Source organism: Teleopsis dalmanni, chromosome 2 (genome assembly GCF_002237135.1).
Source record: "Teleopsis dalmanni isolate 2A chromosome 2, ASM223713v2, whole genome shotgun sequence".
Taxonomy (NCBI): Eukaryota; Metazoa; Arthropoda; class Insecta; order Diptera; family Diopsidae; genus Teleopsis; species Teleopsis dalmanni.
Window position 1 is genome coordinate 6,689,612 of NC_051847.1, and position 27,873 is coordinate 6,717,484.

General features: G+C 28.0%; 2 protein-coding genes across 3 annotated transcripts in view; one reads left to right on the forward strand and one right to left on the reverse strand.

Annotated features, from left to right (window-relative positions):
* The first annotated feature begins 25 nt into the window (after positions 1–25).
* On the forward strand, positions 26–4,235 carry LOC119683336. 2 transcript variants are annotated; one of them, XM_038096991.1, is made up of 4 exons: positions 26–229; positions 2,064–2,728; positions 2,889–3,604; positions 4,135–4,235. In XM_038096991.1, exons 2-4 carry the CDS (start codon positions 2,248–2,250, stop codon positions 4,186–4,188), a joined length of 1,251 nt encoding a protein of 416 aa, XP_037952919.1. In that variant the 5' UTR covers positions 26–229; positions 2,064–2,247; the 3' UTR covers positions 4,189–4,235. The 2 variants fall into 2 exon arrangements, with proteins under 2 accessions (XP_037952919.1, XP_037952917.1); XM_038096989.1 differs by lacking the exon at positions 26–229 and adding an exon at positions 1,805–1,994.
* Positions 4,236–5,607: 1,372 nt separating this feature from the next.
* Positions 5,608–27,873, reverse strand: part of LOC119679178 (death-associated protein kinase related-like) — a 35,755-nt gene continuing 13,489 nt past the window's right edge. Inside the window, exons 2-9 of the mRNA XM_038091383.1 lie at positions 16,164–16,254; positions 15,883–16,086; positions 14,646–14,883; positions 14,095–14,198; positions 13,257–13,409; positions 12,497–12,752; positions 9,664–9,832; positions 5,608–7,041 (exon numbers count right to left, since the gene is read on the reverse strand). Coding sequence (XP_037947311.1) covers positions 5,852–7,041; positions 9,664–9,832; positions 12,497–12,752; positions 13,257–13,409; positions 14,095–14,198; positions 14,646–14,883; positions 15,883–16,086; positions 16,164–16,254 — 2,405 coding nt within the window. The 3' untranslated portion in view covers positions 5,608–5,851. The remainder of the gene's footprint in view (positions 7,042–9,663; positions 9,833–12,496; positions 12,753–13,256; positions 13,410–14,094; positions 14,199–14,645; positions 14,884–15,882; positions 16,087–16,163; positions 16,255–27,873) is intronic.

Consider the following 27,873-nt stretch of genomic DNA (forward strand, 5'->3'; position numbering starts at 1 on the left):
TTGTTTTGCCGGCCTTAAAAGATTGTGAATATGTGCCTAAATATAACCATTCAACTATTATTTCATGTAGTTAGGAATATTTTTTTAATACAATTCTCAAATTTATAATGTATAGTGTTATAATTTACAATAGTTATTTGCGTTGATAGAGAAATCTATTGTTTGTGCCATTTTATAGCATTGCGCCTTGTAAACGAAGGTCTTTTATACAAATTGGATTAGATTACTTGTAAGTGCGATTTATATAATTGTTAACAATAATAATTAATAATAATAAAAATACTTAATAGTAAAACGTAATAATAAAAACACATTTATTTCTAATTTCGATTGTTCCATCCACTGCAGGAATTCATACTGTACATGTTATGTTTAGTTTTGCGTTTATTCCTAAATAAATTTTTGAATACATTTCCAAAGAGATAATGCCATCTTTTATGTTATTAAAAGCGTTTATACTCCTTATACTCAATCTACTTGATGTTATTCTCCACTCACCATATTATTTCCATTGGTTACATGGTGACTTATGCACTTCATGAGTAAATATGAAAAATAATAGTTTATAGTTTTTATATTTTATAGTTTTAAAAATAATAATTAATAACGTATTTGAGTAATGTAGAGGCAATGCGTTTAATTGATGGTGCAGTTGGACAACGTGTCGCAAAGAAAAAATTGTTTCTAAAAATAAAAACGTTTAATCTGTTGGTCAGAGTGGCTGTAACGTTTCTGAATGTCAATAATAATTTGCTGTAAAATAATAATTTAATAAATGGCTTAATGGTCAATTTAAATAGAAATAAAAACACTATAATTTATTATTTATATTTAAAAACAGTTTATTATTTATTTATTATTAAAAATAATTGTTCTAATATTTCGACTGTCTTTGATAGTCATCTTCAGGGAAATTAACGTTGGTTAAATGTAATATATTAAAGTGAAATATCAGTCGGGAAATCCAAATAATTGCTAGAAGCAATAAAACATTGAAAACCTAACTACGATTCAGATAAATGATTTATTCTACTTAATTATATTTGGGAAATTTGATAAAATGTTTTGACCACATAACACCGATGATTGCCATTAAAAATTCAATTTATAAAATATGTTATAGATGTATAAGAAATTGATATGCCATATTAATGTAAATATTAAGAGCCGTATTTATATTGTAAATACATTTTCGATTCGGTTATTGATTAATAAACTTCACAGTTAAATATTTGATGCTCATTTGTGGCTCAGCTACTTAAAATGAGTAAAAGTAGTAACATAAAACTTACCGATTTTGATATTGAAATTATACTGTTCAATATATTAACTTGAAGAATAAAGCAAACTTTAAAAAAAATTGTAAATTTCTTATTTAACTATATCAATTTGCAGACTAATATGTTCTGTCTTTACTATCAATCATTAACCCACCATCAATGAGGTTAAGCTATATCATCGATTGGTACTATAACGATATTTAATTCTGTGTAAAACAAAGATTTTTTATTATTTATTTATAGATCAGATGGTCTGTGATCATTACGACAACGATTATTGTACATAAAGCAGCATATAAAACATATAAACATCTAAAAATCTAACAGAGCAACAGATTTAAGCCAAAAATATCATTAACAAAAATAGTACTTCATAGTGCGAAATTAATAAACTCAAATGACGTACATAATAAAAATATTAAACTAAAAATACAAATTTTGTTTGATTAATGTATTTTTTGTAATATTTTACTTTTGATTTGTAAACATTATTTATAAATATTATTAATATGAGTAAAGCGAAGAAGCTATAAGTAAAAATGTCGTTGAAATTATATATCAACAACGATTTATCAACAAACCATTGTTTTGCTAACTTATCTAATTTCAACGTATATTGTTGTTGGCACTGCTGATATAATTACTGATATCTAATGAATTCTTTTTTAAATTCAAATTTGAAAATTCTTCCAGCTACACTTTTTGCCTTATATAGTAAGTTTTTACTATCTTTCTCTTACACTCAAAATTAATTACATTTTTATGTTCTCATTGTGATTTCAGATTATTTGTTTATTTGCCTAATCGCAACTTAGTTGTTGACTCATCCGTCCAGTACACTCTTGACTGCCGAGCTGAACTGAAGAAACATTTTTACTTGCTCAAACAAAACAATTAGATAAATAATTTAAATAAAATTCATTTTAATTTAATTTTAATTTAATTTTAAACTGAAATTTATGTAACAATGTGTCAATTAACGATTTTGGATTTGAACGAAGACTGCCTTAGATATATATGTAAAAACTTGTTACTCGTCGATCAGTTGCGGTTTGCGGCTACATCAAAATACATTTTTAACGTGGTGCAAATGTGTTCTGCATTAAAGTACAAGGAATTTAAATTGGAGCAATTGATGGGCCTAACATTTGATGAAATATGCATATTTTTAAATACATTTGGTGCTTATATTGAAAGCTTAAGCTACTTTGATATTGCCTTTGATTTAAAGCAAATTTTAGAGGCTTGCAAAAATATCAAATATCTTTATTTCGATTCAATTGAGATTTCCTCCAAACTAACATCCGTTCTTGATACTCTTCATCATCATAAATATTTACAGAAACTTGTCTGTGAGAATTGTACCTTAGAAGATGAAGATATTATATTACTGGGAAAATTGACTACGCTTAAGTGTCTCAACTTAAGAAGAAATAGACGTTTAACTGGTAAGTAATTTAAGTAAAATAAAAAAAAAAAAACAAAGCGGAAGCTAAATTTTATCAAATTAAGTTTGTTTTTAGCCTTTTATCTTATAGGAAAATTGTGTTTACTTCACATTTTATGTACACACTTTGGTTCATGTAAATTAAATTTTATTTATCTTAGGAAAATATTTGAATGAAATGGTGAATGTGGAAGAGCTTAATCTCAGTTACTGTATGAACTTACAATCAGTACATTTTGTGAACGTATGTAAGGCATTGAAATCACTAAAAAAACTAAATGTTGAAATGTGTACACGTCTGACGACTTCTGCATTTAATGAGATGGTAGAATATTGTCCGAATCTGGAGAATCTGTGTATTAGCATACAATATAATATCAATAACAAAAGTGTTGCTCAGTTGCCCAAACTGACGCATTTGACTATTATTTCCGCACACACTTTTCCAGATGCCGTTGGACGCGAACCACTCTTCATTGCACTATCAAAGTATAAAACAGAACAGTTAACGCATTTATACATAGAAGTTGGTGGATTTATTAACTATGAGGCAGCGAAATGTATATCTTCCTTGAGAGGTTTGAAATTACTTTCGTGCATAATATGTGATATCAGTGACGAATGTCTGCGTGAACTATGCACTTTGGAGAACCTGGAGCATTTAGTATTTGTAAATTCGGAAGCGACAAGTTCTGGCTTATTTTGCTTACTTAAAACATTTAAAAAATTAAAAATCCTCGATGTCAGAGTATGTGTACAAATCAACAACAGTTTTATCTTTGATGTAATAAAATTATTAAGACAAGAGATGTTGGAGAGAGCTCTTCCCCTTACAATTCGTTTACACGGTACAAGTGTGAAAGCTGACATTCTGAAGGTAATTAAATTAAATTATAAAAATACGTAAATGTGCCTGTCAAATGTTACGCTCTTTGCATTTTCTAAAATTAAAAAAAAAAAAAAAAAATATGAAAAATAGAGTATCGTGGTTGCTTAATTATATTTTTTAAAATTAGTTTCATATTAAAAAAAAAAAATCAGAAATATTGAAATGAAAACTTGAAAAAATATAATTAACATTTGTAATTATTTGTATTAAATTCGAAATTTTTTTCTGTTAAATATTTTGTATGTATTTGATATATAAATGGTATATATTTTGAGACATTGGTACTGCACATAAGTTATTTGAAAATATATATACGGTGAAAACTCTGTTAAGCAGTCACTGTTGGAAAAAGCTACTCCGCCCAGTTAAAAGATCTGTCCGATATAAAAGAATATATTTTAATAGGGTATGATAACTGGAGACAAGTAACATTGTATGGTCAAAAGAAGTCTATTTAACAAGGTTTTCACTGTATACTTAAATGTTTTATAATTGTAATACTATGCTTTCTTTTGCAGGATGCTCGATTTAAAGATTCTTCCAATTTACTTCAATTATGTTGGGAGCCGTAACGTATTTTGATGTATATTTTATAGTAGAAACAAAAACAATAATTCAACAAAACAATAATTTTTTTATAGATTTATATTTAAGAATATTTGTTATTATATATAAGTATAGCTTGGGATTTTAAGAGAAGAAATGGAAAATATGTAATTAAGAAATTATGCCTAGTCAATTAGAAAAAAAAATGTTTGTTAAAATTTGTTAGTTTATAATAATTGGCTATTATAATATGATTATTCATAGATTTGCATTTCACGTAATTATACACTATTTTATAGATTGTATTTAAAAAAGTGAGTCGACGATTTTAAATTATTATTAAATTATGTAATTATTATAATTACAAAAATGCGTTAAAAATATATGTAATTTATATGTACTGGGTGTTTAACAAAGACGTAAACTCAAGGTATGTACCTCTAAACAACAAAGAATAGAAAAATTTATGTTTTAAATGTTTTATGTTATAAATGTTATGTGTATCATACTCAGTTAAGTACTGAGTGTATTGATTAAAAATCCAGAAAAGTACTTGTAACTTTGCTTCCAAAAATAATTATGTTATTGTAATATCATAGAAAATAATATATTAGTAAAGGTCTGGAAAGGCCCCAAAAATATGGTTTATTTCTCGGTAACAAACATTTTAATAATGAAAAAAAAACAAGCTATAAGTGATATATTTACAACTTTTGGCTTAAAATTTGAAGTATATGTTAAGTTTAGGATATAAGTAAACCAGAAAACATGTTTATACAAAATTCTTACTAGACTATGATAACTTAAGCCGACATTAACTTTAAAATCAATCCAGTGTTTTATCCTACCTTTTTTTATACAATAGCGGTGTTTACGATGTTGAGTAACAAGCTTGACAACCTAGTTATATGGTAGAGTAACATAAAAACTAGGCAACAATAACTGCATTTATATTGTTGTTGACGCTGTATAAAAAATTATCGTGAATATCATTAATATGTTCATAAAATGAAGTGAGAGTAGTTAAACAGTCTAATTAAAGAAAGATATCAGTCAGACTGTTAAGTATTACTAATATATTGTCTAATTACCTAGAGTTTAGAATGCAATTAAAAGTATTTCTATATAATAATAATATAGTAATATATATAATATATAATAATAGTATATAATAATAAAGTTATTTTATACTTGATAAGTATGTGTATATAGACTTAAACACTTTTTATTTGATAAAAATTGTTTAATAGATTATTTTATTAAAGTAGTATCCTTAAGTATTAACTAATAAAACAAAAGGACACAATGTGTCAAATGTTCCTTTACAAGTAAATTTTCACCAGTTTTAAAAACGCATTCGATATAAATTTATATAATATTACTTTATTAATTTATAGATATATATTATAAATTATTTTAATATAATTTTATTTAACTAAATTGTTTGCATTATACAGTAAATAATTAAAAAGTTAATGGTGCAGAAACTGCACGTCAGAGTTCTATATATTTTATAATCTTTATACAAATGAGAGTATACTCCAGTGCTAATAAATTGAATTTATATTGTTTAATCTACAGTTTAACAAATAAATAAATAAATAACAAATAAAAAGAAATTATTAAATTAATTTTTCAAAATGAGGAACCTCAACAAAAAAGTTTAACACAATTTATAATTTCTAATTTCTATGAACCATTTGTTTTCCCCGTCGCTGTGGTTTTACCTTCTAGCTGTGCCTGTAATAGTCTAACGTTTTCCTGTGAATTATTATGTCTTTGAAAGAAGGCGTTTATGGAGCTCATAGACCGATATTCCAAATTATCGCTTACATTCCAGTCAACACTGATGCTTTGGTGACGACCCATTGGGTTACGACATTTCGTTTCGTTATATTTCTCAAGTAAATGTAATAGACAATCTTTAGTAGTATTTGCTGCCTCTTCTAGATTCACAGCTTGATGTGTATTGGGCAACCCAATGGGTACATCCCGACTCATTTGATTTATACGAAATTTGGCCCGTCGCGTGCTGGCCGACTCAGAGGACGTACTCGAAGTATTTGAAGTAAGCGATTTTGTTGTAGTGTTACCGGTTGACATTGTGCTCACACTTGAAGTTTTGCTACTCTTCCAGGTTGTAGTCTTGCCATTGGTAAGTGTGGGTGTTTCATCAATAGATTGTTGTAAACGCATAGATATTTTACTAATCTTTGAGATGTTATCACCTTTATGACTATTGATGGCTGAAAAAGTATTGACTGAAGTGGATCCAGTAGATGTGCTGGATATGGTGTTGTTCGAAAATGTTTTACTGATTGCTGTTATACTACTTGATTTTGCTTTAGTGCTAGTCTTTGTTTTATGTGTTGACTTAACACTTTCAGTTTTATTGTTGTTGCTATCACTCGTTTTGGAAGTGCTTCCCTTCTTGGTTTCGCCACCGAATTTCGTGTTAATTTCAGCTAACATAAGTAAATGATCAGAGAGCTTGCGTATTTCATCTGCTAAATTAACGCGCTCTCCAGATGAGCGGCGGCCTGTCAGATAATTTGTATCTGAATTACGTCTGTCGAATGTATGTAAATAACTCTTAATGCTGCGTTGTTGTAGGTTTTCGCTGCCAAACTCGTCAAAGTTGTTCGCGAATACATGCTGTGAGGTATGTTGCGGCGTTGGAGTCGGCGTAGCTGAATCCGAAGCTGGATTTGTTACTGTTGTTTGAGTTGTGAGAGGGAAGATCTTTTCACGGGATTCATTTATTGGAGTAGCCACCGTACTCGGACTATCACTGTTGTTATTGTTTGCTTCGTCGTTGCTGCCGAAGACATCATCATCTGTTATAGTACCTATCGATTCACACGGTGATGGCGAGCAAACTATTGGAAATATAGAAAGATGTTAATGTAATTTAAAAAAAAAAGATCGATAGAGTGAGAGAGAGAGAGAGGGAAAGAGAGAAGTGAAAATATTGCATTACATTCTGCATTAAATGAACTAAATCAAAAAATTGAGTAGCGTGGGCGACACAAATTATTATTAAAAGCAAGCACAAAGCACATAGCTTATTATTAGTTCGCTTATACGAATAAAAACAATAAATTGGGGTTATATTATTCAATTTTCTTATAAGTATATATGTACAGGTATGTATGTATGCATTTTTGTAACCATGTATGTATGTATGACTGAAAGCAAATATGTGATGTGTGATTGCAATGAATATAACTGAGTAATATACTAAGCAGTTTTTTTAGATTCACTGCCCCTCCCAGAATAAAATTCATGAGGAGCGGATGTTTTGTGGTTAGCATGCAAAAACGTACTACAAATTAAAGTTGCCTCAGTAGGTGCCACAAAAGTCGAGTATTGGAATAAAATTATCATTTAACATTTGTTTCAATAATTCATCAATAGTTTTGATTGTATATGGTAATATTTGCATATAATCAATGTATCATAATTCATATCAAAATTATATTTATATTTTAATTCTGAAAGAGTCAGAGATAGAGACCTGAGAGATAGAGAGAATGCCAGCAAAATTTTTAATAAATTACAAAAAAAATTGAGTTTGTCGCTCAGAATTTTCATTGTAAACTGCTATTTAGTGCAGTTTTAAATCACAAAAGTGCTACGAAATCTAAGTAGTACTTCTTTCTTCACTGCATAAATCTATTTCTCCTTGCAAATTAATTGAAAAATTGTAATGGTTTATTTTTTTAAATTACTTCTTGTATGTGCGATTGTATTATATACGAGTATCTTTCTGAAATCTTTATATACGAAAGTTCAAATAATAAAAAAAATTATAAAATGTCAACAGCACAATGTAATGGATTTGATGGAACTTTTATGAATTGTGCGCCAACTAATGAGAATGTTTCAACAAGTGCCAAGGTATGCTTACCTTTGAAATTTTTCCTTTCAACTGTTGCATATATACTCATACATTGTATATGTACCGATGTTTTGCAGATATATGAATGTACGAGTATGTAATATGTTGCATTGGCTATATGGTTACATTGTAGTTGCATATGCCGATGTACGAATAAATGTAAAATACTAAAGCGGCTGAGGTAAAGATGTACAAGTTATAAAATACAAAAGTATCTAAATACTGCAAATGTATCTATACATATTGTTTAAAAGCTGAAAGTGAAAAGTAGAACATATCCTTGCTCTAAGCGGCTATTTGCAATCAATGCTCCTTCATATCAAGATTATCTTTTAGTTTCACTGATTTTCTTTGCAAGAGACAAGAGTAGAATGTGTTAAAGAAATGTATAGAAAATTCTATATAACACTCTTTGCAAAGTTCAACACTCTAAGGATTTCATTAAATTTAAAAATATGAGTATATTAGGATTTAAATACGTAACATTCACGCATTACATACAGTAAATATAAAACAAAATCTAATGAAAAGGAGCTTCTAGGAGTTAACAGTGCTCCAAGGTAAGTTTTCTTAACCAAAAGTGAAGATTTCATTCAAAAAAGTCTTATAAACTTTGAAAGTACTGTAAACTTTTAATAAAATAAAATGGAATACAGTATGTATTGTAGATCTTGTACATTGGAAAAAATTTAAGTAAAGCGATATTAATAAAACCGTATTCCTATAATGTGTATATCACGGTTTATAGTGTTTTTATATCTGGAAGATATATCGATATACATAGAATCATAGTCTTCAGTATACATCTATCCGTTCAAAGTATTCAAATGTAGATGGAAGAATTAAAGTACTTGATATAAGTAGCGTTCACAATTTCGATTAACAATTTCGGTAACCGGGTAAACTAGTAATACATCAAATCGAATAAATGCATTTTGATGTTTTCGGTTCGTAGTGCTTTATCCAATATACGATGAAGCCACCGTCGCTGGCTACAACAGCAAGCCATGACAAGCAGAAGTCGCCAGCTTCTGTATTTAATATAAATGCATTACATAAAGAATAAGTTAACCGTCGGTTACCGAGGACGTTACTCGTGATCGTGAAAACCACTCTAGATAGGATAAGATAAGATCGTTAACGAGAGATGTGTAAATTCAACATGCTTTATAAAATATTAAAAAAAATAAGAAGTAATAAATTTTATATTTTTAATATCTGTATTTTAATATTATATCCTTTCTTATTGTTTCTTTCATTTATTATTTCTGCTTCGTTTCTTTGGTTTGCTTATCACAGTAAAAATTCAGGCTTATTAATTAATACATAAACTATAATAAAATAGACTGTCAGTGTTAAAAATAAATACAACAATTAAATTAAAACAAAACGAAAAAATTAAATAAACAAGATTGCATTCCTACACAACAACACTTATTTCAATACAATAAAAAAGTAGTAAAGTAAAGATTAGTCACACTTTGAGCGTTAAGAAAAGTACTTAAAAATTAAATAAAATTCTTAAACTATTTGCCAAGTATTAATTGTTGTTGTTGTTGCTGTTGTTGTTGTTCTCTTTGGGCTCTACGATAGTACCTACCTCGTGAGGATGTTACGCTGTCGGCTGCATGTGGTTTCTTGTATGGTGTCTCGCTCAGTGGCGCAATGACATTGGCTTCTACATCGAACACATACGGGCTGTTGGGATGTTCCTCCCAACGCTCTATGAAGTTCTTAAGATTGTCTTTTGTCGTGTCCAATTCTTTTGTCTATTTTGTAAAAAAAAAGAAAAAAAAGAAAAAAAAGAAAAAATAGTGATAAGTTTTAGTGATAGTACCTATATTATCTACAAAAGGCATTTAAAAAACCGATAATGAAAGTTTTAGGTGCAAATATAGGAAAGAACTTAAAACAAGTCTAATTGTAAGGAAATTTATAGAATGTACTTTAACTTTATAATATGTATGGTAAACTTTATTTTGCAGGACTAAGTTTTCAGAATAATGGATATAACATAAAGTTATTATTTTAAACGTTGCATCTATCTTTTTTGTTCCAGCTCTGTTCATTCAAGAGAAGAATGTGCACACTAGATTAATATAAGTAGGGCGATATTTTATATATTGTAAATGTTTATCTGACAATAATTTTTAACATCAATTGGCATTCATATGTGATTATGTGGTTACAGAACAGACCCAGTTCTGTTATGTGGAGAACAGAGAACAGACTTATATTTAATAGAAGTCGATGACAATTCGTAATTATTTACGTTATATATTATTTTGAAGGCATGAGAAAGCACAATGATAGTACAGACAAACTGCTATTATTTTTAGAAAAACCAATATTGTCTATAAGAAATATTCTAAAGCATATTAAAATAATACTATATGCTATGTGTACTATGTTGTTTTAAATGAAATAAAAAAAGTGAAAAATAGCCAATAAAGTTTATAAAAAGTCAACAGAACAAATCCGTTAACATTAGAAGAGGGAGGAATAATCAATTATTACTTTGTGTATTTTAGATTAAAAATAAAATAAAATAAATAAAATTTATTAATAATATATATAAGTGAGAGTAATTGCTTAAATAAAATTAACTCAAGCATTATTCAGTTTCTTAGAATAGGAATATCAGCACTCGCTTCATCACGAATTTAATTTAGAAATTAATTTTGGTTTCCACGATGAAATTTCTTTTAATTTAGAATTTTTTTCATAAAATACTTTAACAATTATGAAAATATTTCATGCGAAAGTTGCAATTATTTAGGTAGAAAATGGGTAATTGTGAAGCAGTTACACTGGAGCTACTCAAATTGGCTACATATAAGGAAGTTTATTAAATTTCCACAAAACTTGGTCCTGTTCACATCTCTTAAAAAGGAGCGTAGTTGAAGTGCTTTTCAGGGGGTGCTTCAGTAAGTTTTGAAAAAACAATCCTTCAAACTTAATATTAAAATGAAATTAAAAAATTAATTTAATAAAAAATAAAATTGTTGGTTAATATTTTATTTTATATATTAAAATTTGCAACCTCCTCCACTGTCTCCGTAAGCAGTTAAAGCAATTCTTTTAACAACAAATTAAATAGCGAAGAAGGGAAAATTTAATTAGAACTGAACTGTTGCCACTGCATTTAAGCGGATTAATTTATTTCAGTAAAGTTACTCCGCCGCCATTCCGCCATTCCGCCATTGCCTCTCATTGTTGTGGTGGCATTTTAAAATTTAAATATCCTCGTAAATATCTAAAGCATATCCTTTGTTGCATTTTCGCGGAAAAATTGAGTTAAATAGTTTGTGAAATGAAGGAAAACAAATAACGAAAACTCATAGAATTTCAGCTATGAGAATAAAGTGAAAGTGAATACAATATATTTGTTGTATGAAGCTGGAATAGTAAACCGAAGTAAAGGACTTTCAATATTTGCATATCCTTTAGCTATAGCAATTTAAAACTGGATTGCTAAATTTTATATAAAACGTTAATATTATAAATTTGATATATTTTCACATTAGTTTTCGCAGAAACTAGAAAAAATACTTTAAAGATTTGCTGTTACTATTAAAATAAAATCATCGGTCTTCTATTATATAGACAGTCTCTTACTTTTACTTAGTAGAACGGAGTATAAGGCATATTCACAAAAAAACAGATTTAAGAGGACTGCTACACTAATTGAGTCAGTAATTACTGATTCTTAAAGTTCTAAGAACAGGACAGTAAAAAAGTAAGTTGTTACACGTTCTTCTTCCTCATTGACAAGACAGTTTCAATAAAAGTCTGAAGCAATCACAAAAACCTAAATTATAAACATTCTTCTTTTGAAGATAATGACAAACTAAATAATTAAACTAAATAATAAATAAAGAACTAAGTAATGAAATAAATAACAATCCATGAGCCCAATTAATTGACCTTTATTGAAACTGCCTTGTCTAGGTTGAAGAACTTACGAGGAGGAAGAACAGCGTACTATATCACTGTTCTGTTCTTAGAACTTTATGAATATAATATATAGGAATGCGATAGAATGCGGTACATATGTTATGTTTCTTGTTAACACCGCAATAGAGAAGTTAACAAAATTCCTTAAAAAATCAAAATAAGAAATAGGGATGAGCGAAATATATCCTACTGTAAAAGTATCATGATGGAACAGTTAATGTCCTAATAGTATCGTGATTATAATCAATTGTTTAATGTAGCTTACTCAAACCAATCCTATAATTGAAATAATCGAGTTTCTCTACTAAGATATTAGCATCATTTTCTTAGAAATAAGTTAAAATTTTTATGTCCAAGTTTAATTATTTTTTAAATATAATTTTATATAAAAATCAATTATAATTCACTTGCTCATCTTAATCAATAGCACCTATAATAATATAAACGTATTTGAAATGATTAAAAAATGTAATTACCTCATCTATAGTTTCATTGATATTGGATTCTGCCATTAAATCGCTACATTCTTCAACTAAATTTTCAACGTTATTTTCATGCTCACTTTCCTCTTCATCATCTTCCGAATCATTTTGTTCTAGTATTGGAGATGGAGTGGGAGCCTTAAGTTTTGTTGCTGATATATTTGTTGCTTTCGGTGACAGTTTAGGACTTGTTTTGGGTCTACGTTGTAACCATGTGTGCTCCAAACATTGTGCGGCCGTTAAACGTATGCTATAGATAGGAATATTAATCGTTGTTGCATTTATTTATTTTCTTACAAAATAATATTTAATTCATATATAAATGATATTTATATTATATTTATTTTTTCATATTGAATATAATATATAAAACTATATTTAAAATTTAAAAAGTTAAAAATATTTACACAGGTTACACATTAAAATTTTTTAATATTTATTCTAAATTCTTTGTGCAGTTAAGTAGCACTTTTTTGTGTATACATTTATATTGCAGGTAGCTAGCACTTTATTCTTAAGTTCCACTTCAATAAAACCAAAATATGAAATTCAGAAGTAAGCCAGCCCACTTTGTAATGAGGACAGTTTCAATGTCTGACTTAATTACTTTACTAAAATAAATGATGTTGAGGATTTTTTCATCTTTTAATTAAAAATATTTTTAATTTATATAAATTTGAATAAGTACGTAGGTACATTGAAGATACAAATACTACATAGAATTGAGAATTATTTTTTTACAATTAATGCTTACCTTAAGTCTTTTACTAATAATTTTGCTATGAAATCCAAGCACTCAGGGGAAACATTACTAAAGGATTCATCCTCAAAATCATATTTGGCAATTGTTACATTTGCCATTGTTTCTATGTCTGTTTCGCCCATAAATGGTGAAAGTCCTGAAATACTGTTATTGCAATTTTAATGTTGTCGTTGACGTCGTCGTCGTTGTTGTTGTTGGCATTGTTGTTTGGAATTGTTGTGTTTTTTTTGTAATTGTTGCAACACCAGTGGCAGCATCATTGTTGTTAAGATATTGTTCACGTAATTGGCAAATGTGCATTTGGGAAAAATAAAAGAAAAATAAATGCTTAGAAATTAACTTAATGAAATTCTTCTCTAATAAAAGAGAAATTCCTTAATTTGTATACAAAGAGTGTTCTGTAAAAGAAATTGCACTCTCTTTTATTAAAATTATTTTAATTGGGACAAGAACTTGAATACTAAAAACAAAAAATTAGATAAAATGACTAAATTAAAACGTAAGTAACTTTGCTATGCAGAAACTAATAACAGTCGTTGAAGCACCTAATCTTCCATACCTTGAGATATGTTAAGTAACTGAATTTAGAAGAGAAGTGATTTAATTGAAAATTAAAGTATCTATACACAATATTTTAGTAGTTTCTTAAGATTTTAATTTAGTTAAAAAGGACACATGCACACAATCTTATAATTCGCATATCTTCTCATTTAATATTCACACCCTATTTCTTTGGTGCATTTATATTTCAATTTTAGAAGAAATTTCTAATTATAAAAGCGTAAATAAAACAGATTGTATGGAATAACATGGGTACATGGGTACTTACAGCACGTAGCAAATAACACCGACGCTCCACATATCCGTGCCGTATGAGATACAATCGAAATTCACAACCTCCGGAGCGACGAATTCGGGAGTACCGAAAAGAATCTGTAAAGGAAAATAAACAAATTAAAAACAGAAAAAGCTGTAATTAAAAAAGCATATTAACAGCTCGTTTCAAGAAGTAATTCGACATATAATTGTCTGTCTTTCCGTCTGTCTGTCTGTTTGTTTGCGTGTTCAAATGTTTCCAAGTTAAAATTTAATTCGGTTTTTATTGCTAATGAACTTTAATTTTGAAGAAACAAGTAACTATGCTTAACTGTACTCCCAAGTACTGCGGTTGTATCAGATACATATCAACAATACCGCAAATTAAAGTAACATTAAGTGTACGAATAGTAGAAAATATACTTAAATATATGCTATGCTTAAAACAGAAAGCAGTTTAAAAGTATAAACTGATTTTTTAAATAAATTAATGAATAAATTAATTAAGAAAATATTATATTACAGTAGAATTATAAATGATACAGAATTATTTTATTTACTTACTTGCAACCTTTTGTCAGGATCAAATTTTCGTGCCAAGCCAAAGTCTATTATTTTAATGCGATTGCCCTCTTGAGTGAGGCATAATATATTTTCTGGCTTGAGATCCAAATGAAGTATATTGTTTCGATGTATGAACTCCATAGCTTCACAAACTTGTCGAATGATGACTACACATACTCGTTCTGTAAGTACAAATTCATCGTCGACCACACGATCGAAAAGTTCACCACCTTCAACTCTACAGATCAAATAGAATTTTTAATTAGTAACTATATTTAGTGGATGATATATATATTTTTAAGGTTATTACTTAATAAAATTCATATATTTTAGAATATTTAACACACATTTTAAATAATATATTTATTTGTTTTCCTTTTTATACATTGCGTTTTTAGACTCTAAACAATAAAAACTATAAGCCTAGTCGAAATCGGCTTTGAGGTCACACCTCCGAGTCCACTCAGTAACTTGGTAAGTAAACTGATTGCTAAATCGTCATAATGACTTAGAGCAGGGCTGTCCAAATCACGGACCGCGGGTCATATGCGACCCACGGGTAATATTTGTGCGATCCGCGACATCTAATACTATTTTAATCTACTACAATTACGCAAATTTTTTTTTGGTGCAATAATAAAACTAAATTATTTCATTTTAAGTGAACACCAAATAAATGAATTTGAATTGAGAAATTTAACATTATAGCCGTATATCTATTTTTGTCGAAAACAACTATAAATTTCTTAGTTATGAAGCTATGAATTTATGAACCTTTAATCTGTTCAGTGATTTGTATTGGGCCGCGATCGCATCTAGTTTGAATAGCCCTGACTTTGAAAATCCTGTTATAAAATTGCTTTGATAAAATTTAATACATTAACGATTTGTTAATAAAATATATATTTACTTATTTTACCTGTGTAAAATTGTAACTAAAAACAATGAATAATATGTAGGTCAAGGTCATTTAATTATACCAACAAGATTACTAGGAATAAAGTCTTCGTTTTTCATGTTACAATAACGTTGACTTGCCATTAATCTATTTCGAGTATGTCTAATTTATCACATAAACCTCTATGGAATCGATCCAATGAATTTTAATTAGATTGAATAATAATTTTCAGTGGTTGAAATGCTCAGTTAGCTGAGCTCTCTCTGTTTGTGTTAAATAGGTGTGGATAATTCTATCTATAGAAGTGAAAAATTTTTTTTTGTTAATTATTTGACTTACAATTCCAGCACAACACACATCATCTTCTGGTACTCGAACGCGGCGTAGAGCTGTATTATCAAGTGATGCTGTAGGGAATTCATTATTTCTACTTCACGCTCCACATTTCGTTTGTCTTCACGCTTAGGAATGGGCACAAACTTTGCGGCTAATTTAAGGCCACTGCACTTCTCTTTGCATTTGTAGACTGTGCCGAACTTCCCTCTAAAAGATTAAAGATTAAGTAAATAATTTCTTGCAAATCATTTTGCATCAAAACGATGTTTAAAATTATTTCAAACCTGCCAACTTCGCTGAGTATTTCAAACTGTTCGTTTGCATCAACGCCGCGTTTTATGGTCACATCACGATATGGAAAGGTCGGTTCAAGTACTGAAATATATAAAAAAAAAAATAATTATTTATGTAATTCATTTTAATTAAAATGCAATTAAAAGCCATCTCATTGAGTCTCATTTCGACTGATAATATAATAAATACATTAAATACTTTTTAATAGCAGTTAATTGAATTATTTTAATTATTTCTGCTTAAATACTTTGAGTATTTTTAAATAGTTTAATAATAATGTTAATAATAATTTTATTTGATTTTTGATTTTTGATATTTGATATATGCCAATCAAGCATTGTTTTTTGTGGCTGCTCTTTTATTTTGCATGGAATATTTTAAGTGCAAATTATCGCAAATACGTGAGTTTTGAGTAAATTTATCTTTGCAGTTGAATTTGTCAATAAATTTCATAATTGACTTAATTAATGCATTTGACGTATGCCGAATGCTCTTGATGCAGGCCATGCATCTGCGAAATGCAAACCCAGCGTAAATGTGAAATGTGGTTTGTAGTTTGTCAGTAATTTGAAATACTCTTCGCACTCCCCAACAAATGATTTGGTTGTCATAGTGTGTATCTTAAGTAATTTTAATGCAACTTAAGCTCTTTCCCAAGTTCCACTTAGTATCGCTAATTTCTTACAAATTTGGTGGCTGTCATTTAAAAGATACTCAGCGTTTTGTACGAATTGCAGTGTGATAATTGACGTTTTCGATGTAAATTTGTACTGACATGGTATTTATTGATTAATGGAAGTGTTGAGAAAATAATTATTTAATATTTAAATATTTCTATTGATTGACTAAGACATGGCATTAACTAAATGAAAAGAAAATATGTAAAAATTTCGAGAAAAGTGCAACAGTTTTTAGTCGAATTTTAAATTTAATTGGCGGTTGTTATTTCTAATTAAAATTTATAATTAAAAATAAAATTTTTTAAAATTATTCTTAAATGAAGAGTGTTGTTTTGACGTAATTTAAAATGGATAGATAACAGATTGTTAATTTGTTTAATAACAACAGTTATATAAACTTCTACCTCGAAAGGTAAAAAGACATATGAAGTTCAATTGAATTATTCAATGCAGTCAAGGGATATGTTTCAATCTATAGATCATTTTTATTTTATTTTATTTTATTTTATTTTATTTTATTTTATTTTATTTTATTTTATTTTATTTTATTTTTATTTTTTTATTTTATTTTATTTTATTTTATTTTATTTTATTTTATTTTATTTTATTTTATTTTATTTTATTTTTATTTTTATTTTTATTTTATTTTATTATTTATTTTATTTTATTTTTATTTTATTTTATTTTATTTTATTTAATTTTATTTTATTAATTTAATTTAATTTTATTTTTATTTTATTTAATTTTATTTTATTTTATTTTATTTTATTTTATTTTATTTTATTTTATTTTATTTTATTTTATTTTATTTTATTAAAGCAATTATTTGTGTTTTTATTATCATTTTATTACAATTGCTTAATTACTCAGTCATAGTAGATGATGTTTATTGATCATTTTTAAAATAAAATGTTAATTGGTATTGCGTTAATTAGTTTTTCTCTGCATTTCTTTTCAGAATTGACCGCATCAAAACAAAGTTTTCTAAATAAATTATATTAAACTAATAATCTAGAATAAAGTGCAAGTTCATTGGAACCATTCAGTACAGAAGTAGCAGAAATATAAAGACAGGGTTAAAAAGTAACAACCAAGAGATTCATCGGTTCTAACTGCTCTTTATATAATTAACTTGTATTTAAAAAAGTTAGAAATAAATCAATGGAAATTGTGTTTAAAGTATGAGGGTTGATTGTATAGATCACGAAAAGAGAAACCTTAAGTATTCAAATAAAAATAAATCAAATCATTGCGATCATGGGCGAGATTTTGTGTTATAAACTAATCTTATACTGCCTTGCGGATCAAAACAAAAACGTCAGCATTGAGGCATATCCTAACATAGAAATTTCTGGCCAGCGGAGAATCCTAAAAAGTCTAGATAAGCCATACAATTCTACAAAACGTATCATGATTGTGAAATAAGTTGGTCCGCAACTATCACGGAATCTGCATTACCTAGAATTCGGGAAGATTTTTTGGTTTGATATCGAATACGTGTTATTTTTGAATTTGGTTGGTGAAAAAGTGAGAACGTATACAAAAATCTTGCCAAAGTCTAGCCAGTGTAAACACAGCGGAAGTCTCTGATAGAAAAGTGAATTTTAATTGAAATAAGTTGGGATTGGTAGTATATCTAGGATAACCGCCAGGTTAAAAAGCCACTACTTCTGCACAACATATATAAAAATATTTAATAATACTACATTTTTTTTAAGTATTTTCTTCTTGGAAGTCTTGAATTAGTTTCTGTTAAATGAACTTCTATTTCGATATTTTTCGATGTCATTTTTTCTGTACTACAAATCAAAGTTTTGCTTGTTAAAACTGTCGGTATCGTTAGATAGTATTGATAAGTGTATAGATATATTCTAAGTACAAGCAAAAGCTTGAGACTCCATGCACTTCTGATGTTAGCTCGAAATTCAGATGTAAGATGCAATTTTGTAAAACTTTTGATTATAACAAAAAAAGTTTGATTTAAAAATATCTTTTCTGAATAAACTATATTATCTGATTGTATTTATATTACTGAAAATATTTTGCACATATGCAAATGTATTTGAGTGAATGTGAATTTCATTTCTGCACGCACAATTTACTCAGCAAGTTACCAGAGACTTAAGTGCCAACATGAACGCTGAACTTTATGGTTTGGAATGGAGTTAAACTAAAATGTTGGGGAAGTATTTACATATATAAGTATACAATTTAGTATGCTTCTATGCATAAATGCGTTTGTATCTAACATTCCCAGAATTGCCACACATCAAATTTATTTAGCGTTTCGAGTGCAATTAGGCAAGAAAACTTGCGAAACCGAAGTTGTCATTCAGTTGCAATAGTTCCCTATGAAGTTTCTCACAATGAATTTTGGCGTGAACTATTAGTGGGTTGTTAAAGCAAATAATTGCATATTATTTAAAGTATTTTTAAAGCATTTTCATTGTTAATCAGTTATTTAAACGAAATTTTTTCAAAATACTATATTCATTCAATTTCAACAATGAAATCAAGTCTAATCAAATTGATTACAGTAATCGTGCTTCCATTACAAAATTAATCTGCCAATATTTCAATGTTAAGTTTCGTTCCCAAACATTGCACAGCTTTAAATTTTAAAAGCAACAACACTCAGCATATGCCAGATCAACCAGGTCTGCTACCAGGTAACAGCATCTGCGAGGGAGAACAACAAATTTTGATAGCGCTAGTACCAATAATTTTAACACCACAAGTAAACGTGCTCGTCTCACTGCGTGTGAGTACGTGCAACTTTTAATACGAGACTGAATTAAGTTGCATTTAAAATGCGCAAATTTTAACGTTCTGCTACTTTTCGTTGCATACATTACGGCGTACTGGTATATACCTATGCATATACCATATGCTCCGTTGCACTTGCTTTCAATAATTCTCCGTGCAGCATAAGTAAATCTGCTGCTTTACCGAAATTTATTTTTGACGCAATTTTAAATTCAAGTTACAAGGAAAGTAGCATTATGAGAAAAATGGAAGTAATAAACGCTTCACTGAAGGAGTTTAATTGAAAGCACTGAGTTGCGAGGCAGCCGAAGGTAGATGTATGGCGGCTCTGCGTACAATTTGTATTGGAAAATAATATACCGAGAAATTAATAAAATCTGTGAGTAAAGCTTATATTGTGGCACAGAGGAAGAACCATGACGTGGTTTTAATAAAGAAAATGTAAAGAAATTTTTAATTAAAAATTTCACACATCAACAATGTACGTATTTAGGATAATAATATTAAGAGTAAATGTAAAAGTAAATATTTAAAAGAAGTAATGAAAATTAAATAACTGTTATTGATAAGTCAGTTAAATAAGACAATACAATATTTCAGAAATGAAGTATAGATACTGATAAGAATATCTGATGTATACCTACTTTGATACAAAAGAATCAGCACTTATAATTTTAATCTTATTTTATCGTAATGGTTTTACTAATAATATTAAACATTTTTTTTCTTTCCACTTAACTTTATTCATGGAATGCTTACTTAAAAATATCTAATATATTTTATAATAATATATATATATATTTTTTTAATATTTTTAATATTTCTTAAATATAATATTATATTATTAAATATTATTAAAAATATTTAATTATTAAATATTTGTAAATAATTTATTAAAAGCACAACATCATATATAATAAAGGATAAATTATTTTATGTAAAAATAAAAGATGATATATAAAATATTTTCTGTTAATGCAGTTTTTCCACAAGTCAATATTTAGCGGTATTTTCTGCACACCATCTTTACCCACGATATGCCCACCTTTAAAGATGTATTGATAGCAGAATATATGATAAAACCTTGCGCCATCGCCTCACGCCGTTTAGTAGAAAATAGTTGCAGTTTGTCAAGAAGGACTTAATTTTATAAAAACTTAAAAACAATAAAAACAAAGAAATTTTTTTGAAATATCTGGAGATGTCTTAATCTTGAGAAATGACAGCTTGGTTAAACATATAAATTGAGCCATCGGAATAAAGTTCTCTCACATATGATGCTGAGCAAACCAAGTGAATCTAATTGAGAAATACTGCAATTATTTCAATATCTGCTGAGATATTGTTGACTGCTTACTCTTCTTCTATATTTTACTGAATCTGCTTATCAGATAAGGTCGCCACCACATCCATTCTTGCTTACTATATTATTGGTACTTATATTTCAGATATCTTTCTATGTATGGTGTCTCACAGCAAAGTTAATTTAGTAAAATATAAGCATTATCGATTAAAATCAATATTTATTTAGGTAAGTAAGTAGGTTGGAGTGGCGGCCTTGTTTCCAAAAAGCGCACTTGAGCTTAAATGATAGCCCATTGTGGTACCACAGGAACATTTACTTATATATATGTAAAATTTGCCAGACTTGCAATAATAGGTCGTGATATTCTAAAAATAGACACAAATACTTTTTATTAAATATTTAAAGTAAGACGCAACTCAGATCTAATGAAAGCTACAAATATCTCAAAGAATACGTTTTTATTGTCTAACTATAAATTTTAATTATAATTATCACTTCTGAAAAGAAATTACTTTTTAATTTTTCTATGAATTAATTTACTTTGAAACAAAGATTTTTTAAAGCGACAACTTAGTAGGTAAGAACATGTAATTCAATTAGTCAAATGAAGATGTCCTTCTCCTTACTTTTCCGCTTTTAATATATGCTGAATGGCATTGTCAAAGTTTTTGAAACACGACTACAGCAGGTAACAAATATGGACAATGTAAGTAGACTGCCTTATTTCGTTGTTGAGATAAAAGTCCTGCAATTTACTTTTGATTTTTTAATTTCAGCAAAAATGCAAATTTCTCATTTTAGCTAATTTGTCAGTCCTTCTGCAAAGTCACTTGCCAGTTATTTGCTAATTAAATCCCTCGAGAGTATTTGACTAAGTCTTCAATGTGTTACAATGTTCTGAATAATCCTAGGTGTCTGTGTAATCCACTTTGTGATTGTGGAATTCACTAAATTGTAGTTCAAATAAATACACTGCCACGTGCATTGCGATTGTAAGGAAGTGTGAATGAAGATGTAACATCTGTCTGTTTGCTTCACAAGAAAGTGTTGCAACAATCAATTTAAACTTCATCTTAAGTTGAGAAGTTAAGTTAGAGAAATTTCATTAAATTCTTATATTTTCCGATTGTTTTGTGGTATTATTATACATACACCAAATGTATTTGAACTGTAAGCTATAAAGATCAAAGATAAAATAAACGATTAATCAGCATATCCGACGTAATCTCAAATAGACTTCTTAACAATATTGGATAATGGAGTCTCTAAAATACGTTCTCTGCGAATGACCAAAGCTGATCAACAGCAGACTTCGGACTTCGGAATACAAGAAAACAATCCAACGTCTTCATGTTCTTTAAAACAGTCGATTAAGATATCTGGTGTTAGCACAGTAGATTATCTAAATTACAGTGGCTATTATTTCCCACATAATAGTTATAATGCATAAATATATAATGTTTGGGATAACTTGAGCACTGACTGCGCGCATTATCAAAGTCTGGCTTAATTGGTTTAGTATATGATGTTGAGGATTTTGTGTACTCATGATAAATATGTATCTGGTGTTACTGGGTAAAACTTAGAAGTTTTTTAAATATTAAAACAATTGTCGGAACTTACATTGTTGTTAATTTCTGGCTGTTAACAAATGGCTTGCATAGTACTTTACATGTAAATATAGACGAAATGAATTAATGTGGCTTAAGTGTGTTTGATGTTGATTGTAGAGTGCTGAGCAGAGTTATATGACTGTTTGATATATGTGCGGTACAAATTAAGTAATGATAGTCTGTTGAGTTCTAAGTTTGTGGAATTTGGTTTTTAGACAAAACAGAATTTTACATTTATTTTTATAGCAAACATTATTTTAAATGCATTCAGTTTTTAAATTTTTAATTAAAATTGTTAATTTAATCAATTTGAAATAATTTATTATTAAATAAAATTGATAAAATGTATTAATTGGAATTTTTAAAGACTTTGAATATATTTTTACAAAAATTTTAAATGGTTAATAACCTTAAAACCTTATAATTAATACGTTACACAGACAATAAAATTAGATTAAACAATTTTTATAAAAACTTTTATAAAAAAAAAAAACGCGAAAAAACATTTGAAAAGACACTTATATGAAAAAAAAAAATTTAACGCCCAATTTCAAAAGTCAATGGCGATCTTTAAATGTCTGCAAAAGCATTCTGTTGAGTTTGTTCCCATATCTCATTAATTTAATGTACCGAAAAATGCGACAATATTTTATGAGAGAAAAAGAAAAGATAAAAATTATTTTAAAAAATAAAAGAAACTGCGTATTTTTAAATTCAAAAATTATTTTTAAAATTTAATCAGACCATTGGAAACGCGCCCAATACAATGGCATATGTGTGAGGAGCCATTTCTGTGTGTATATTAGGATATATAAAAATAGTATCTTGAGGGAAATGTAATTAGAAAAATCTATTCAGAATAACAAAATTTTGTTCAATAACAAAAAGTCAAAGTAAAAGTAACAAAGTCAAGGCTTTTATTTTGTTGATTTGTAGAAAATCCTAATGAATACGTTTAACATAATGCCACTTTCTGAACATTTCGAAAATGTAAGAGAGCCAAAACTTTTTATATGAAATCAGACAAAAAGTGTTAATTATCTGTTTGCTATTGTTCAGACTTGGTCTTACTAACATAATATTTAATTTATTTAATTTGAGTCTTCGACTCCAAATAGAGTTTGAGTTTTGCATATAAAAATAAGAAATAATAGGCCAAACATTTATTAGTTATGGTTTTATTTTTATGAGTAAAATTTTGGTTAAACACCTTAGTCCTGAATAAAAACAAAGAGATATACTGATGACTATACTAAAAATTAAAACCATGTTTATAGCTTAAAATGCATTTTTTTTTATTATGTTACGTATAGTTTTTGAACAATGTAGTATATACCATGTCAAAAATGAAGACATACACAACGACTTGAGAGTCGAAAGTATGCAAAAATATATCAAATACAAAACGCTGAAATTGTTCGATTCTATGGAAGCGCACACTAATGCAGAATTGGACTCTCTCCAATCAAATATAATATATATTTGTTGAGCTACACAGTATACTTCTATAAAATCATCTGAATAACTTATTATCAAAATTCAACGCAGCTCTTATTACAGTGGATCATCAAATGGTCACAGATACTATTAAGTAAAAATGCTTCAGACTCCAACACAAACGTAGTGAGTTGAAAAAGAAGTAATTACAAATTTTCTATAAAGTTTTTAATTAATTTATTTTGTAAATAATTCATATAATTTACTCTTCTTACACAGAAAATCTCATTCTCATCAACACTTAGTTTGGTTCTTTTTCTCAGAATTTTTTGCGCATTCCGGTCGAAATTTTTAATATCTTTTAAATAGCTGGCAAATAATTATTTAAGCATTATATCCTTCTTTGCAACATGTGCAGCATGTTTCAGGACTCAATGCAGTACATAAAAAGAGGATTACATAAAGCTTATTACACAATTAGCTGTGTTAGCTTATTTTGGGATTAGTTCTAAAATTATGATTTTTATTTTTATGGTTCCACGGTAAACCATAAGAGTAGCACTTAACTTGATTAAAAATTTCAATGGATTGAAGTATAAAATTAAATCCGTTTATTGGAATTTTTAAAATTTTGTCACATAATCTGCGAACATATGTATGGGAATATCTTTTTTTCACCAAACCACGGTTTAAAAAATATTTGCATGAAAATGCAATTCAATTTCGATAATTTGATTATTATTTAATATGAAAAGAATTTTCAATGTGGTTTGATTGCGGTTAATATTTTAAAGATTTTTTATACAAAATTATTATTATATTTGACAATATAACTGATGTATAAAAACGTATAAAAATAAATGTTTTTCCAAAGTTAATAGTATTATCAATTCTGCAAATATTTTTGTTTGTTCGTTATTAATTTCAATACAACGTTTCAAAATGAAAAAAATTATTTCAAATTAAATAATGTAAAAATATATGATATGTTAAAAAAACGATAATGAACATTATGGAAAGACATCAAAAACAAAAAATAGAAAAAAAGAAAAGGTCAAAAAAAAGTTTTAAACAAATAGCATTCTATAATCTCTATTCACACATACATATTTAGTTTGTTAAGATTGCCTACTGTATTATCAAGTCATCTGAGTTATTGAAGACGTTCCAAATGTCTGTAGCTTAGATAGTAACATTCTATATAATATTTGATTTACACGTCAGACCGACAAGAACTAAGCAAATCTTTGGAAGCCTTCCCTAAGAATGGGGATTAGGAAACACCTCATGCCATTGTGCGTTATTGTGCGTTACCAATGTTGACGTCCTGCAGACTAAATCCCTAAAACGTTTTAGTATGTAATATCCAATGTAACAAAAGGTGCTGCTGTTAACACAGCATAAAGAATAGATGAATTGGAGAAGAATTACAATTTAATTGAAAAATCTGGAGCGAAATTAAACGATCGGCGTTAGGTAAAGTTCAACGGAGATTATTTACTACGTTCTCTTATATTTCACACAGCTATTTTATAACATAAAATTGGAAGGACTCGAAAACTTCTGTACGTATAAGACTTTAATTGGGTCTCTAAACTTTATTAATAATAAGTCATCTTTTAAAGTCACACGGTTTACATTTAAATCTTCTTTGTGAACTTAGTTTCAACATTTAATAAATTCAACCTAATAGAGTAAATATGTTCATTTAACGTACCTAATATCGTAAAATTATCAAATTTTCGCTCACCAATTTAAAAGTTCCTTAAAGAATTAATGAAACCGTTTACATGACAAAAATATACAGTGAAATACACCGTAAAAAATAAGCACCGCTAAATTTAAAAAGAAAATTACATAAATTTTTTTTCGGTTGCTTGAAGTGAGTGAATGTGACCTTTTGTTGTGGTTGCAAGCATCTATGAAGCTCATCTATGAACTTGGGCGCTACCGCAAAGCACTTATGTGCTTTATTGTTGTATTTTCAATCGCGCATAACAGAAACTGTCATGTGAGTTTAAAGGTTGAGGTGGTTTTTTATTAGTTTAAATATGTCAGCGTTGTAATGAAATTTGTAAATTATGCAGAAAAATTATAGAATGAATTCACAAGCTTAAAAAATACGCGGTGAAATAAACTAAAATTTAAGTGTGCATTTTGGTATGGAAGTGTGAAATTAAAACTCAACACACGACAGTGGTGTAGATACATTGGTATAAAGGAAAGTGAAAAATTAAATTTAGAAAAACTGCAATGTGTTCTTAATTATAATATAATAAAAATTGAAAGTAATAGATTAATTATAGTTAGATGTCGACACTGTCCATTTTAACTATGGAAATTATAAACACATATGTACCTTTGGTTTAATTTGTTCTTAGTTATGGTATAGTGGTTATACCATAGTGCTTTGCGATCCCTACACAGCCGATTTTTTATTTTTAATAAATTAGTTTCATTTATGATTTACTCGGAAGAACTTCATTAGTTAAATTTTTAAAAGAAAACACTGAGCGTAACCGTAGAATGTTCGAAGCATCGATCACAGTTCGGCAGTAAAATCACATGTACTATCACAAGCTCAGCAGAAGGTTCAAGAGTTGTGACTAGGAGTTCTTCTACAAATGTTTTTGCCGGATGCTTATACTGTCATATTATCAAATTTCAGCCGGTTCACAATGGTCGTGAATTAATTACATGAACTGAATATCTCTTTAGTGTGTATCTACTATTTTATCGAATACCAAATAGGTCTTGGTACTTATATTAAATAAAAGTTTCCGAGGTTATGTAATATGACCAAATAAGAGATCATTTCATCATAAAACACTATATCTATGCAAATGTAGCAATATTGCTTGATATACCTTTTGGAATATATTCAAAATATATATAATATAATAGTTTGGAAAAATGCTGTTTGTAGTAATAATGAAAACAATTTTCTTAACTGTTCAACTCATTGTAATCCCGGAAATAGTAACTCTAAGTCACTGAATGAACTTCAAATTATAAAACTTGAAAAAATTTAAAATTTCATGTTAATTTGTTGAATTTGCTTATTCAGAATAAAAATAAAATAATATTTAAATGAAATTTTTATGATCACATTTATTCGACAAGATGAAAAAAGCTATTAAAGCGCAAATACAAATGTCACTGTCATGCAAACATTAACATTTTTGAATAAATATAATTATAACGTATAATGTAATGAAGTCATTGCAGTATAAATTCATATATATTTTAATAGAGCATACTGACGGTTTTAGAGAGGAAATTCTTCACCATGTTATTTTACATACTGAACTAATTTGAATATAATTTCAAAATATTCTTAAACATATTTTTTTTAAAAAGAAATGTATTTTTTCTTAAATAAGTTTCAGATATTTGTACTTTATGTTAATTTATTGGCTCTTTAAGTTTCTTCATTTGTTACTCATACGCCTCCGACAATAAATTTATTGTGTGAACTTCATTATTTTAACATAAAATATCTGTTAATTTTCTTCACTGGTATGTGCTTTGTTTTGTTATAAAATCTTGATTAAAATTAAAATCATTTTATTATTCAGTATTCTTCAAAGTTGCATTTAAATGTCCAATACAGTTTGAAGCTTGAATTCAGCAATTATTGCGCTTGTAATTCTGGAGGTCATAAAGAATTAACTGCCATTTGCCATTCGTATAAAATTAACATTAAAGGAGCAAACGCTTTAATTGTGAGCACAGCTGCTCATTTAGAAGGATAACATCGCTGTTAATGGGAATTTAATTTTTATCCTAATTTTTATGTGATTTTTGTGGTAAAATAATTCTGTTGATGGTTGTATGGATTTTAAAATTAAGTGGATATAAAAAATTTTAGAATGCTTAATGAATACGTATTCATAAC